At 37.3% G+C, this 16,717-nt stretch overlaps 1 protein-coding gene across 12 annotated transcripts in view; it reads right to left on the bottom strand.

The window, feature by feature from the left end:
• Positions 1 to 16,717, bottom strand: part of LOC145511146 (V-type proton ATPase subunit S1-like protein) — a 66,716-nt gene that overhangs the window by 32,120 nt on the left and 17,879 nt on the right. For 7 of the 12 annotated variants that reach the window (XM_081503880.1, XM_081503886.1, XM_081503887.1 and 4 more), the window contains 4 exons: positions 8,159 to 8,205; positions 7,841 to 7,902; positions 6,246 to 6,475; positions 1,700 to 1,750 (listed from right to left, as the gene is read on the bottom strand). In XM_081503880.1, the coding sequence (XP_081360006.1) occupies positions 1,700 to 1,750; positions 6,246 to 6,475; positions 7,841 to 7,902; positions 8,159 to 8,205 (390 nt within the window). Of the gene's footprint in view, positions 1 to 1,699; positions 1,751 to 6,245; positions 6,476 to 7,840; positions 7,903 to 8,158; positions 8,206 to 9,633; positions 9,728 to 10,123; positions 10,190 to 11,604; positions 11,700 to 16,717 lie in introns of those variants that run through there. The other 5 variants (XM_081503882.1, XM_081503881.1, XM_081503884.1 and 2 more) reach the window with 4 other exon arrangements.

Raw genomic sequence — 16,717 nt, 5'->3', positions numbered from 1 at the left:
GCTCCTGATTCGGATACAAAAAGGTTTGTTAGGGGATGCAACTGAGCCTGGCCATCCCTATCCACTGCAATAATCCACCAAGAATGCTGAAGGCCAGAAGGTGGTGGACATCTCAGATGGGGACTGTCGAGTCAGACTTTCCAGAGTAGTCCCCAAGAGCCATTCCCAGCAAGGGCAAGCTGCCTCTGGAATCCCCGGAAGTGACTTCTCTTGAGCTAGGGCTGCAGTAGAGCCCGCCACGTTGTGTGCAGCCCTGTTTCAGATAACGGCCTGAGACTGTTCTGACACAGCCTCAGTGATGTGGGAGCAGTGATGCACCAATGGAACTGCTCAAAAAATCCTTCAAGACATGCATCTTGTCTCCAATACCCCTTTCTTTCTTTCTTTCTTTCTTTCTTTCTTTCTTTCTTCTGCCTCTAACCTAGCATTTCCTATGTTTAAATTTAGAAAGCTCTTTTCTCAATATCTTCTTGCATATCTTGGGATACTAGTGTTTCATTGGTCATAATTTAGAACATACATGCCATCATCTTTCAGAGAAACCTTATAAGGAAAATAGAATCTTACAAGGTGCCCAAACACATATAAATATCTGTTTGGTATAGGAATGGGGAATATTTTTTATTCAAATAACACTTTTCTTTTTACCTAGAGAAAAGTAGCCACATAGCTTTAGCATCAGAAAAAAATTATAATTTTAAAGCACTAGAGAAAAGATGGTGGAATAGAAAAATCTGAGCTCATCTCTTCTCACAAAGACACCAAAATCACAACTAAGTGAAGAAAAACCATTGACAGAAAAAAAAAAAAAAAAAAGCCAGGAAATGAGTGGTTAATCAAAGTCACCAAGTACAGCATTTTTCTTTAAGAGCATATCTTCACAGAAACTTCAATATACAAATTTCTACTGTGACTCTCCAAGAGGACATGGTGTGCAGTTTTTCTCAAACATATTTAACCACAGGACCCCCTTTCTGGGAATATTATAAACATTTACACAGAGCAAAAGTGCTCCATAGAACACAGCTTTGCAAAAGATTGCCCTAGCACAACCTGTTGGTTTTTCAAGTAATGTTAAAGACACAGGTGTTTATCTCCACTAAAAAGCTGGTCCTGTAGGAAAGGAAACATTATAATTTTATAAGAAAAAAATTTAAATGCCTTCAAATTGCTCCCCACTCCTGAAGTCGTTCCTAACTGCTTGCTAAGTCACTGTTAGCAGAGGTATTATTCCATACATAAACACAGAAAAATGTAGGCCTATGCTGATTGTCTGCTGGGGGATTCAGCTAACAGAGAATTTTTAGTTACTGTTAAGTTGTAAGTGTGACTCAGTTGTAAGAAGCTATGTAGAAAATAACTTCAAACTAGAGCCTCAGCTCTGGAGCTTTAAACATATTTTATTCTTTGCTCAGAGGAAAGAGGTATTACATTCTCAGATTTGTTTATTTTCTAGGTCACTAAAGGAAGAAGGAAAAAATACAGATGCTTTGGTATTACAGAAACTAAAGAAAGTATTACTATAGGATCCCATCGTAACACCACTGACTCTTCAGTGAAATTAGATAAATGTGGCATTTCCTGTGTCACAATGCTTATCACAGCAGGCCCTTGATACATATATGTGGAATGGATAAATTATATGGAGCTAATTTGGAGTTTTGAGTCCATGATACTCCAAAGTAGCACCCATACCTACCTTATATCAAGACCTCTGGGATTTTCAGCATCACCAAACTTCAGAGACAACCTAAGAAAACAGAATTACAGTCTATCAAGATAAGAATAACCCTAACTCCACACTATACTAAAAAATTGCCCCCAAATGGATCACAAGTCTAAATGTAACAACTAAAACTATAAAACACAGAAGAAACATAAGAAAACATTTTTGCAGTCTTGGGGTTGGAAAGTTCCTTGAAAAAAATACGAAAAACTGATAAATTAGACTATATTAAATTTTTGAAACTTTTGCTCTTCAAAAGATAATGTTAAGAAAATGAAAAAGGCAAGTCATAGAATGGGAGAAAATATTCACAACACATATACAAAAAAAAACTTGCATCTTAAATACAGCAAATAGCAATAACGACTCAATAATAAGGAGACAACCCAACTTTAAAATTTTCAAAAGATATATTTCACAAAGGAAGACATACAAACAACCAATAAGTACATGAAAAGATGTCAATATCATTAGTCATCCAGAAAATACAAAATAAAACTACAATAAGATGCTGTGGTACTGTAATCAGTATGGCTAAAACTTTTTTTTTTTAAAAAGTCCACTCTTAAGCTTTTACTATCTATATTTAATCACATTTTTCTGACAGTTAACACAAGATTTCCTAGAGCAGAAACAGATTATTACTAACTCAGAGCAATAACTATATTGGCTCCCCTTTTAGCCCAGTTCTTCCCCCTCCTGAAAACCAGATGTCATCCTGCACATACAGGGATTTATAATGTAGGTGAGGAATACTAAAATTATGAATCTGGAAGCTCATATTGGAGTGCTTTCTTCTTCATCTCCTGAGAGAAGGAGAGAAACATTTACTTCCTTAGTGTCAGAAATTCTCCTTGGGAAAATAAAAGTGTATGAGATATATTATTAGTCTTTGAATGGGAGCAAACAGCTCATTAAAAAGGAAACAAATGGCTGCATGTCTAATAGCCATATATGTAAATAAATGTCTCCAAGGAGATTATAAGAAGCCTCTGGGTTTACAAGTCCTGGACTATCTCAGTGGCGCTAGCTTCATTACTTCTTGACATGTAATCACATTCTCTGAGGAGGTGCATCTCTTAACCAAGATTTATCTTTTAACCCAAATCTCAGCAAAATTTGTTCAGAAACTGCTAACGATACAGAAACATAATAATATTTTCTCTATAGTCTTGACACTGACCATACCTAAGGTTGGGAAGGATGTGAAGTAGCTGGAACACTCATACAATGCCGGTAGAAAGGCAAATGCTATAACCACTTTAAAAGGACAGTCTGGCAGTTTCTTAATAAGCTAAACATACATGCTATATGATCCAGCCATTCCACTCCTAGGTATTCACCTAAGAAAAATGAAAATATATGCTCCGACAAAGACTTGTACATGAATGTTCACAGCAACTTTATTTGGAAAGTTATCTAAAAACTGGAGGAAAAAACAAACTCCCAAACACCTTAGGAGCACTAATTTTACATGTTATAAGCTAATTTGCTCACTAAAGCAAGTTTTCAAGAGAATTGTTCTCCAACAGTATTCTGATAATCTGTTATGAATTACTGAAAATACTTTAAAGAAATGAAATGTACTTAATAAATTTGACTGGTCACTTACTCTAACAGAAATTTCTCTAGTTCCTTCAAGGAATCAGAACAGCTTAGTTATGCACAAACTCTCTCTCCAGCTAACGAACTAAATAAAGCTCAAAGCAGAGCCATGGAGTGCCCACTCACATCTCTGGTGGAGCAGCTCAGTGGCCTCCATGCTTCTGATGCCCCAAGAGCTTTCTCCAGCCGCCCTGGTTTCCGTGAAAGCTGTTAATGTGCTCTACGGCAGAGTAAAGCACAGGAGGCCTGGTTTGAACAATGCAAATTCAGCAATCATTCAGTGAGGTTCATTCATGTGCCAAGCCATCCACCATAAGATGTACCATAAAGGGGAAATACAACCTAGGGACTCACTCAAAAAAGAGCTTCTTTTCCTCTTCCAAGCACCCTCCTCTCCCCATGTTTAAAGCAGATTCTGAATTCTTGAGACTATAATTGCCTAAATTCAAAATACACACAGATGCTAGGATTATGCTCTATTTGTAAGGCTTTCACTATTTAAAAAGACTTCCGTAGCAAATCTGTCTGCCAACAATTCGCCTTTCCCTGAACATGTTATTTCCAAGCACTAAAATGTGGTCATCTTTTTTTAATCTGTGCTTTTGACCTTACATGGTTATGTCTTTGCTTGGGTTTGTTCTTTCTGCAACTCCCTTTCTGATTCTAGAATATAAGATTTCCTTGCCAGCATGACAAAGGTATCTCACAAATCTGTGTAATTCACAGGAGTCAAGGACAGTGTCAGCATCTGGTCCTTGAATGCCTCACATCCTGGGAAGCCTCCCACTTATGCCCTTTGGTGGGCTTTCCAGCATGCCTGCACACTCACCTGAGGACCCCAAAAGGTGGGTGATGCACACTTGGGACTCACCCACTAGACTTCTTGGGCTGCTGCTGCCGCTAAGTCGCTTCAGTAGTGTCTGACTCTTTGCAACCCCATGGACTGCAGCCTATCAGGCTCCTCCGTCCATGGGATTTTCCAGGCAAGAGTACTGGAGTGGGTTGCCATTGCCTTCTCCCGAATTCTTGGGCAGTGACAAAGAAAAAATATCATTAATTTGTGTACTGCAAAAACCAAAGGTTCCCTTGGTCTCTCTACCAGGTAACTAGATACTATTTTACTCTAGTTATCATTAGTATCTTGGAAAAATAATATTAGAACTTTGAGTAGCACTTGACAAAGTTCTCACATGTACATTTCCTCATTTGATTTTCCCACTCCTATTAGATAGGGCCAAGAGAGGAGGAAATATGCTGTTGTTAAAGATGTTTTAGACCCCAGCTCTATTACCATACAAGCTGTATGATCTTAGCAAGTTTCCTAACCTCACGAGCTTTGATTTTCTCACCTGAAACACAGGTGATAACTGTACCTGTGACTCAGGGACTTAGTCACAATAGCGTTATGAAGGATAACAGATGACATGACTGTGAAGTCCTCACAAGGTGCCTGGCCAAGGCCAAGTGCTCAAGCCTTGTTAGTTGCTATTACCAGATGCCATCATCGCCATCTGACCCTACAGTGGCTCCTATTCATAAAGTCACGGAGCTCATTGGCAGAACTGGACCTAGAAGCTAAGTTTTCATTCTGTCTCTAGGTTCCCAGTGATAATTAAAGTTTCTGAAGTCTAGCAAAAAACCATGGTACCCTGATCTTCCCCACAAACCCCCTGGAGTCAGGATAAATGGAAGGCCAGTCAGCCATGGACAGGCAAGATGATCCTCAGGCAGTCAGTCTCTCTCCCTGCATGTGACCACAAATAAAGAGCCCTGTAGGGAATTAATTAGAGCCTGAGGAAAAAGTCCTGAGCTCTCAGCAATGTTGAAGTCTCTTTGATAGTTGTGCTATAACAGAATAAATGAATCTGGGAGGACTCTCGGTTTTGCTTACAATTCCCTAGCTCTCTGATAAACAAAGTCATACTGAATAGCAATATACGTACTAAAACTTGTAATGTAACTTGTAAGTGTACATGAATATAATCCATTTTACCCATCATCAAGAATTTTTAAATGACAAGTTCAGAAATAAAAAAGTATTTCTATGAAAGTATATAAGGAGAATACAGAGAAACACGCACACATACACACAAACACAGAGCATGTTATAGTTTTATACGAAGCGTTCTGCCCATCTAAACCAGGCCAGAACAAATGCAGAGAATCTTCCAAAAGCCTCTGTTATACCAACAAATGTTGAAAGCAAGGAGCTGTATAGAAAGCAAGTGGGATATGCCAGACTTCCTCCCTCTGGACCAAAACAAATACAAGCAAAAAATATTTGCTTGGATGACTGAAAAGCAAAGAAAGGCACTGGAAACTAATTTCCTCTTCAAAAGGGATATGCTTATCTCTAGTGAAAAATAATTATTCTAATCATTTTTTAATGTCCTAAAGACTTCTCTGAAATTTGGCCCCTTGCATATTTGCAAACAGGCAATGTTCTACAACTTCAGAACACTTCCTAGAATCGAATACCTGCCCTGGCTAGGTAGAGTCAGCTTTCTCTGCTTCACCCACTAGAATATGTATGACTCTGCTCAGTGATATGGAATTTCCTCCCTGTTAGGACAAAAGTACTTTGACACTTTACATTTGGAGCTGACACAGAGCCTGGAATCCATCCACTCTTTCAGAATGAGTTTGGGAAGCTTTATTTTCAAAATTCTGATCTTCCACAAAGTTCAATATAACAATTAGCTAGAGTGTTCAGAAGAAAATTACTGGGGAAAAAATAAAAAACTAAAACAACTGATTTCTAACCTGTTCTTTCATTTTAGACATTTACTCAGAAATATCACGGTCATGTACAAAGGAGTCTACTTCTACTTTCTAAAATGACAGAAAACTAGACCACCCAGTTAACAGGCTACACTCGCCCTAAGGACTTGCTCCAGCAAAGCAGTCAACTTACATGGCACTTTCTTCACTGCAGTTTGAGTTGCCAGCATCCACTGTTGCCTTCTGGCCAATAGCTTCATCTGTAAGGTCCAGCCAGGTCTGATTCTTAAATTTAATTGTTATTCTTTTGGCCCAAAACAGAATGCAGGAAATTCCATCCATGGAGACATTAACTGGGCTATGATGGCTGAACCCATTCGGAGGTTCTTTTTCTAAACGTCTGCTCAGATTGTAGTTGAGAGCCTAATGAACCCAATAAATGAAATTTAAGATATGAATTTGTTTCCACAGTACAGAAAGCTTCTTGGAAGCAAAAGAGCCAATTCAAAGCCTGTTACTCTGTTAGCTCCAGAGCCCATGCTATTGTGGGTAAAAGGAGATGGGTGGACCTAACAAGCTTAAAAATATAGGTATACCTGAAGGTACATGAACCCAGTTCCACAAATTACAATGTATAAGTTTTTAATGTTAAAACTCATAAAGTGTACAATACAAAGAATGAATGCTAATATAACCTATCAATTTTAGTTAAAATTATCAGTTTTAACAAATGTAACAGTTTTAACACTGATTTAAAAGATGAAATCAGTGTTAGATTTAATTAATTTAGTCTTTTAAATTAGTGTTAGATCAAATTTATTTTAAAGATTCTAAATAAAGGGAAAATTAGAGATGGTGTGGGTTGTAGATTGAGAAAGTATATGGGAATATCCTCTACTTTTGTTCAATTTTTTTCTGTAAATCTAAAACCACACACACACAAAAAATGTCTACTAGTATTTCAAAAAAATTCACTAATGGCAGTAATTGTCTCTAAAATAATAAGAACCAAAAAAACTCAGAACTTTAAATAAATTAATTAATATGTTAAACAAACAAAACAAGAGGTTTCTAGAAATACAACATAACTCTCCAGACCATTAATGTCCAACAGGACATTCTGTGCTATTGGCTACTACACACTGGAAATGTAGCCAGTGTAACTGAGGGGCTTAATTTTTAGTTTTACTTAATATTATTTAAACTGAATTTAAATTTAAATAGCTCCATGTGGCTAGTGTCTACTGTCCTGGAGAGTGCAGTTTCAGGTCATTTAATATACATAATCTAGCAAGATATTTTAACCTTGTTCTACGTCTTATGAATGAAACCTTTGCAGATTTCTAGGAAGCCCAAGACAATGCACTTTAGTATGTCATTCTGGAGGTCACAAAAGCAATCTCTATCTGAAAGATGTGATTACTTATCTAGATCAACTATTCCATACCAATAACTCCAGTGTAAATAAATATAAGAGAGAAATTAAACAGGCAGCAGCAACTCAAGTTTATCAGTAACCAAAGATAAATTGTTACTGTAGTGATCCTGTCTGGAAGGCAACAAAAGTAAAACTAATACTGTAATGAAAATACTATACATAACAACAAGGAAAACTTTGGTGTTTTTTCAACTATAAGATTACCATACCATTTCCCCACCCAAAGTTCAACCAAGAATGTTAGTTATTAACAGAATTATTACTTATATTTTCACAGTGGCTCAGACTTGATTGAAATGTGTTTACTTTTTTTTTTAATGATACAGTCTAGTTTCCTAAAACGTCCATACCTGTGTGATTGGTATCACTGTGAAATTCTGCCCTGGCTTCATATCTCCACTATTCTGTAGATCTGTCAAATAAAATGACATGAGTACAAAGGCAAAATGTCACCGGTTTATTAACGTTAATTGAGTGACAATAATATGCTAAATACTGTAAAATGGACCAGGCTTGAGACTCTTTTGGCTCCTAATTTAGAATACAGTATTTAAGAGACTTTTCACATTGGAGACTACAGGAGCAAGTAACAGTGTTCAGGGAAGCCCATCATAGACAGAACCCTTCCTCACCCTGGAGGGAACCATAAGGGCAGTTACAAGTCTTACCACTGTTTACAACCACTTCTTTATTTGAAGATGTTCGAGAGATGAAACTGGAATAAAACAAAAATAAAAAGATGGTAAGTAAATATATACATTTTAGATTTTATATGAAATTTTAAGAAGGACATTTTGGTTTACTACATCTCAGAGAAGAGGAGGAGAATCACAGCCTGTAAAACTGTTCACTTTTGAATAGTGAATTTCTGATTAAAAAGTAATACTATATATGTTCTTCAAAGGAAATAAGGAAAAGACTGGAAATTTTAAAGAAAAGTTTAAAATATCAATCTTAATCTTTATTCACTGATAAAATAGTCTACTCAGAGAGTAGTATACTAGACAAGCAGTATGCTAGACACTAAGGTTTAACCAAAATAGATAATAACCAAGAATAAATTAAATAACCAAATTATAAAACATAATAAAATATTTTACAGTGAAATTTTATACCATGTTGTACTGTTAGCATATTAAAGCAGAAATACTCAACCCTTTTTATTTAAAAAAAAAACAAAACACAGGCTCTATTGCCAAAAACGTATTTCTGAAAATTATGAAGATATAAATTATAATAATATGTCCTTCCAGCATTTTACTCTACATACATGCACACACACCCTATACACAAATGTAATTTATTTTTTATATTATTTAAAAACAGATTTTTATAAACATACTATCTTAAAGCCTGTCATTTTTTACTTAAAAATATACATATTTTTATGACATAATTTTAAATTTCATCTGGGATAACATCATATGAATGCATTAATTTATTTAACTAAATCCATATTAAGTATTTAAGTTGTTTTCAATTAATAGTATTGAACATTACCTTGGATTATTTGTTCATACCCCTGAGAAGTCCCTTAAGATAAATTCTTAGAAGTGAAATTGCTATGTTAAAAGATACATACATCTTTTTATCATGGAATATTGTAAACATATACAGATTTAAATAGAAAAATGTAAGCTCCCTCACCCTACCTAAGTTCCTGTCCCCATCATCCAGCTTTAGTAATTGTCAAGTCATAACCAATCCATGTGTTCATTAATGAAAAGCTTTTAGCACACAACACAGGCTTATTTTCATTTCAGTGAATCTATGGACATACAATAATGATGGTGTACTTCTTTTTTCAGAGAAACTCTAATTTGAATTGGCCTTGCTCACACCCATAAGCCTCAACTAATGAGGCTTTAAGGGAAGCCATAATCTCAACCAAAGACAAAATACTCTACACATGTCTTTTCACATCACTACATGATCTCTGAACTAAAGTAGAACCAAAGTATTATCTGGTTAAAATTATCTGTGTGAACATACTAAGAAACATTGATTTTTAATTTTAAAAAAAGTAAATCTAGATTAGCACTAAAATATTCAGAAACTTTCCAGTAAAAGGGATCTCTGCAATATATGAAAAGTAACCAAGAGCCCTAGGCCTGCAGTGGCTGGTCCCATATTTTTGATTTACCAGGTGTTCTGTTCCAAGTCTCCCAAGTATGCCTTCATGGAGGTGAAGGTGAAGCAGCTCCTTCATGTTCTGCTCAGGATTGAAGACCATGTTCCTACCAAGGCCAACAAGGCCCTGAAAGGCCTTGGCCTTGGTCATTTCCCCTCTTCCCCTCTTGCTCCAGCTACACTAGCATTCTTTAGTTCAATTCCCTGAATGCTTCATGTTCCCTTCTTTCCTCTTAAGAGTCTCAGCACCTGCTCTTCCCTCTATCTGGAATATTCTCCAGCCTGTCCTTCCCCCTACCTCCTCATCACATCCTACATATCCTCCAGATCACAGCTCAAATATTGCTCCCTCAGAAACGCTGTCCCTAACTTTTCAGACTAGTTCAGATCCCCCTATTATACGTGTTCACAGTTTGCCATACTTTTTTTTCAAAGAACATTTCATAGTTTATCTGTAGTAACACCGTTCATTTGATTAATAAGCACCTCTGCTCTAGACTTATAGGTTCGTGAGGGAAGAGACTTTATCTGTTTTGCCATCACTGCATAACCAGCACCTAGCACTGTGCCTATATAAAAATATTAAGTATCAAAAACCTACGCGTCACATACACAAATGAACTAACAACTTAATGAACAAACTCCCAAAGGGAAGTGGGAAATGGGAGATCACAGGAAATGCTGTGTGAAAGGGAAGAGATTTTCTTTTTAAGTATAAACCCAATTTGAGGAACGAATATGTAAAGGAAGAGGGATGACCCCTTCTTTCTCTAAGCATCGGAAACATGTATCAGGCTTAAAATACAATTATCCTTCCTAGAGACTTAAGGACCTGAATTACCCATAGCAGTGAAATATATTTTAAATTCCAGATTTATGATTTGAAAGAACATTCACAAAACAGCAACTGTTGTTTCTATCACAATGAGTTAATATGCCATATTATTAGACACAAATGATGATTGATTTGTGTGATTTCTAAGGTCTCTTCTGAGGCTAAAATTATTTAAAACCATTAATGCTGCTTCAAAAACCCAACTGGGATTTTTACAGTTTCTAGTGCACATTTTATCAGTGTAATACACAAATCAGTCACTTCTATATAAACCAGGTGAGGCAATATTACTAAGCTTTAACCACCTAAGGAGTATAGGTCACTTACATTACTTGAAAGTGAACCTGAAGGAAAGAACTAATTGATTTGGAACGTAGGAAAACAGATGTTAAAAAACACCTGTCCTTATTGTTTTTATTAACTGATGACTTAAGAATTCCTTAACACAAGTTTTGGCAGATGATCCTGCTTGACACTTTTCTTTGTGTTCACACTAACCCCCGACAGATTTGTTGTGATTGCACATAATGAGTAATTGGGAGACATGACATAAGTTATTTGCTATTCAGATTTTGAATATTCTTCTTTATAGAGAAATCTCTATATGTTCCCTTATATGGTATGGAGAGAAGCCAAAAGGACAAAGGAAATAGAAACAGATATTTTGCTTGTTAGTTTTTAGTGTGTAATCCATACAATTACCATCTCCTACCAGGTAAAATGATATAACATCTATTCTTTGGGGGACAGGTTATATATTTCTTAGGCTTTTAAATTTTGCTTACTCTCTTCTTACATAAAAACAGCAAGATAAACTGAAATTAACAGTACTTATGAGTATAACAGAAATATGAACACTGATTTGAGTCATTTTCTCATATGTTTTGATATGTAATACAAATGTTTTTTGGATACTTTAAACAAATAAATAACTCCTCCCTCTTATAATAAAGACTATTATTTTTATCTCATCTATAAACTCTAGTTCAATGATTTTAGTAACTATCAAATGATCTAATCTAGTATATCTGTTTTGAATTGTTAACAAATGCAGCTGTGCAACAACATAAAAAATTACAGAATCATCTAATTTCACACTTGCACTGAAGTTCACAGATGCATTATATTTAAAGATGTGCAGTTACTCACCTTACATTCTTCCTGGCAAGTATCTGGTCCAAAGTTAGTGAAAATCCCATACATACAAAAATAAGTGAAAAACTAAACAAGATTTTTCTTTCCATTAAGAAATGAATCTGTTTCTTCAAACCAGGCACATCTGTTAATTCACAAATGCAAACCAAGCAGAGGCAGTACTTTTTATGCCTTGTGACTAATACATTCATCCAATAAAAAGAGAGCATTCCCAGGATGTATTATGTGTGGGGAAGGGTAGAAGGAGGAGTCTGATACCACTGAATTTAGAGTATAGAATGAAACTAATGGGTCTGTTTAGGTTCTTCAATTATTCATCTCAATGAAAGATTATTAAGCTCTTTTTAGAAATTGGCATAGTTTTGGTACTCTTAAGAATCTCATAATACTTTTCAGGAAATTACTAACTTCTCCTCAAAAATCTATGAATTATACAAATATCATATGCATTTTTCAAGTGACTAAGTAAAACTCCCTGAGGCTAACCTAATTTTACATATGTGTCCTAATACACAGTTTCCTATTGAATTCATGACTCTCCATCTGCTGAGAGGCATGGAATGCAATGGTAAAGGGTACTGACTATGCAGTTAACATTCAAGAGCATTCCCAGCTCTAGCTCTTACTAGCTATCTAGTATTATTAGACAAGTTACTTCTCCTCATTTGCAGTGTGGGGACAAAGTACTTAAAGAATTGTGGTGAACACTAGATAAGGCCTTGAAAGGCCAAATCTACCTTGTTCAGTTCAGTCGCTCAGTCGTGTCTGACTCTTTGCGACCCCATGAACCGTAGAACGCCAGGCCTCCCTGTCCATCACTAACTCCCTGAGTCCACCCAAACCCATGTCCATTGAGTCGGTGATGCCATCCAACCATCTCATCCTCTGTCGTCCCTTTCTCCTCCTGCCCTCAATCTTTCCCAGCATCAGGGTCTTTTCCAATGAGTCAGCTCTTCGCATCAGGTGGCCAAAGGATTGGAGTTTCAGCTTCAACATCAGTCCTTCCAATGAACACCCAGGACTGATCTCCTTTAGGATGGACTGGTTGGATCTCCTTGCAGTCCAAGGGACTCTCAAGAGTCTTCTCCAACACTACAGTTCAAAAGCATCAATTCTTCGGCGCTCAGCTTTCTTTATAGTCCAACTCTCACATCCATACATGACCACTGGAAAAACCATAGCCTTGACTAGACAGACCTTTGTTGGCAAAGTAATGTCTCTGCTTTTTAATATGCTGTCTAGGTTGGTCATAACTTTCCTTCCAAGGAGTAAGCATCTTTTAATTTCATGGCTGCAATCACCATCTGCAGTGATTTTGGAGCCCAGAAAAATAAAGTCAGCCACTGTTTCCACTGTTTCTCCATCTATCTGCCATGAAGTCATGGGACCAGATGCCATGATCTTAGTTTTCTGAACGTTGAGCTTTAAGCCAACTTTTTCACTCTCCTCCTTCACCTTCATCAAGAGGCTCTTTAGTTCTTCTTCACTCTCTGCCATAAGGGTGGTGTCATCCGCATATCTGAGGTTATTGATATTTCTCCCGGCAATCTTGATTCCGGCTTGTGTTTCTTCCAGCCCAGCGTTTCTCATGATGTACTCTGCATATAAGTTAAATAAGCAGGGTGACATTATACAGCCTTGACGTACTTCTTTTCCTATTTGGAACCAGTCTGTTGTTCCATGTCCAGTTCAGCTGTTGCTTCCTGACCTGCATACAGGCTTCTCAAGAGGCAGGTCAGGTGGTCTGGTATTCCCATCTCTTTCAGAATTTTCCACAGTTTATTGTGATACACACAAAGGCTTTGGCATAGTCAATAAAGCAAAAATAGATGTTTTCTGGTACTCTTGCTTTTTCGATGATCCAGCGGATGTTGGCAATTTGATCTCTGGTTCCTCTGCCTTTTCTAAATCCAGCTTGAACATCTGTAAGTTCATGGTTCACATATTGCTAAAGCCCGGCTTGGAGAATTTTGAGCATTACTTTACTAGCATGTGAGATGAGTGCAATTGTGTCGTAGTTTGAGCATTCTTTGGCATGGCCTTTCTTTGGGATTGGAACGAAAACTGACCTTTTCCAGTTCTGTGGCCACTGTTGAGTTTTCCACATTTGCTGGCATATTGAGTGCAGCACTTTCACAGCGTCATCTTTGAAGATTTGAAATAGCTCAACTGGAATTCCATCACCTCCACTAGCTTTGTTCGTAGTGATGCTTCCTAAGGCCCACTTGACTTCACATTCCAGAATGTCTGGTTCTAGGTGAGTGATCACACCATCGTGATTGTTTGGGTCATGAAGGTCTTTTTTGTACAATTCTTCTGTGTATTCTTGCCACCTCTTCTTAATATCTTCTGCTTCTCTTAGGTCCCTACCATTTCTGTCCTTTATTGAGCCCATCTTTGCATGAAATGTTCCCGTGGTATCTCTAATTTGCTTGAAAGGATCTCTAGTCTTTCCCATTCTATTGTTTTCCTCTATTTCTTTGCATTGATCGCTGAGGAAGGCTTTCTTATCTCTCCTTGCTATTTTTTGGAACTCTGCATTCAAATGGGCATATTTTTCCTTTTCTCCTTTGCTTTTCGCTTCCCATCTTTTCACAGCTATTTGTAAGGCCTCCTCAGACAGCCATTTTGCTTTTTTGCATTTCTTTTTCTTGGGGATGGTCTGGATTCCTGTCTCCTGTACAATGTCATGAACTTCCATCCATAGTTCATCAGGCATTCTGTCTACCAAATCTAGTCCTTTAAATCTATTTCTCACTTCTACTGTATAGTCATAAGGGATTTGATTTAGGTCATACCTGAATGGTCTAGTGGTTTTCTCCACTTCCTTCCATTTCAGTCTGAATTTGGAAATTAGGAGTTCATGATCTGATCCACAGTCAGCTCCCGGTCTTGTTTTTGCTGACTGTATAGAGCTTCTCCATCTTTGGCTGCAAAGAATATAATCAATCTGATTTCAGTGTCGACCATCTGGTGATGTCCATGTGTAGAGTCTTCTCTTGTGTTATTGGAAGAGGGTGTTTGCTAAGACTATTGCGTTCTCTTGGCAGAACTCTATTAGCCTTTGCCCTGCTTCATTCTGTACTCCAAGGCCAAATTTGCCTATTACTCCAGGTGTTTCTTGACTTCCTACTTTTACATTCCAGTCCCCTATAGTGAAAAGGACATCTTTTTTGGGTGTTAGTTCTAGAAGGTCCTGTAGGTCTTCATAGAACTGTTCAACTTCAGCTTCTTCGGCGTTACTGGTCAGGGCATAGCCTTGAATTACCATGATATTGAATGGTTTGCCTTGGAAAAGAACAGAGATCATTCTGTCATTTTTTGAGATTGCATCCAAGTACTGCATTTCGGACTCTTTTGTTGACTATGATGGCTACTCCATTTCTTCTAAGGGATTCCTGCCCACAGTAGTAGTCATCTGAGTAATGGTCATCTGAGTTAAATTCACCCATTTCAGTCCATTTTAGTTCACTGATTCCTAGAATGTTGACGTTCACTCTTGTCATCTCCTGTTTGACCACTTGCAATTTGACTTGATTCATGGACCTAACATTCCAGGTTCCTATGCAATATTGCTCTTCACAGCATCGAATCTTGCTTCTATCACCAGTCCCATTCACAGCTGGGTGTTGTTTTTGCTTTGGCTCCATCCCTTCATTCTTTCTGCATTTATTTCTCCACTGATCTCCAGTAGCATATTGGGCACCTACTGACCTGGGGAGTTCATTTTTCATTGTCCTATCTTTTTGCCTTTTCATACTGTTCATGGGGTTCTCAAGGCAAGAATACTGAAGTGGTTTGCCATTCCCTTCTCCAGTGGACCACATTCTGTGAGACCTCTCCACCATGACCTGTCCATCTTGGAAAAGGAAGAATAAAGCTGGTGGGATCCCAATTGCTTTATGGTAAGTAAAACAGTATAGTATTGGCATAAAGACAGACATGGAGATCAATAGAACAGAATAGAGACCCCAGAAATAAATACATGCACATCGGGGCAACTGACCAGGGTTAGTTAGTGTTGGTAACAAGTACGCCAAGAATATACAAAGGGGAAAGGACAGACTCGTCAACAAATGGTGCTCAGAAAACTGTATATCCACATGCAGAAGAATGCAATTGGACCCTTATCTCACACCATACACAAAAATCAATTCAAAATGGGTTAAAGACTTAAAACCTAGAGGAAAGTTCAGGGGGAAAACTTCAGGACATTGGTTTCATCAGTGATTTCATGGATATGCTGCCAAAGCACAGGCAACAAAAGCAAAAATAGACATAGGACTACATCAAACTGAAAAGTTTCTGCACAGCAAAGGAAACAATCAACAGAGTGAAAAGGCAACTATAGAATGAGAGAAAATATCTGCAAAACATACATCTGATATAGGGTAATTTTCAAAATATATAAGAAACTCCTACAACTCAATAGCATAGATCAAATAACTCAGTTTTCAAATGGTCTAACAACTTGAATACACATTTCTCCGAAAAAGACACACAAATAGCCAACATGCATAAGAAAAGTGCTCAGTGTCACTAAACATCAGGGAAATCAAAATCAAAATCACAATCACCTTACACCTATCAGGGTGGCTGTTTACCAAAAAATAAGCATTGTCAAGGACGTGAAGAAACTGGAACCCAAGTGCACCGTTGGTGGGAATACAAAATAGAGTTGCTGTGGAAAATAGCAGCTGCTATGGAAAACAATATGCAGATTGTTCTCAAAAACTTCAAAACAAAACTACCATATGATCCAGCAATTGCACTTCTGGATAATTATCCACAAGAAATGAAATTAGGATCTGAAAGAACTATCAGCCCTCCTGTGTCCACTGCAGCACCATTCACTACAGCCAAGAGGTAGTATCTGTTTATGGATGAATGGATAAACAAAATGTGATACATATATACAATGAAATATTATTCAGGCTTAAAAAAGAGGAAATTCTGCAATATGTGACAATGTGGGTGAACCTTGAGGACATTATGCTAAGTGAAATAAGCCAGTCACAAATACTACATGATTCCATTTATATGCGGTATCTAACACAAGCAAATTCATAGAATCAAAGAGTGGAATGGTGGCTTCCAGGGGCTAAGG

The sequence above is a fragment of the Giraffa tippelskirchi genome, chromosome 6, assembly GCF_054371585.1.
Source record: "Giraffa tippelskirchi isolate mGirTip1 chromosome 6, T2T-mGirTip1v1.2.pri, whole genome shotgun sequence".
Lineage (NCBI taxonomy): Eukaryota > Metazoa > Chordata > Mammalia > Artiodactyla > Giraffidae > Giraffa > Giraffa tippelskirchi.
Note: the sequence above shows the minus strand (reverse complement) of the source record. Positions and strands in the feature narration are given on the sequence as shown.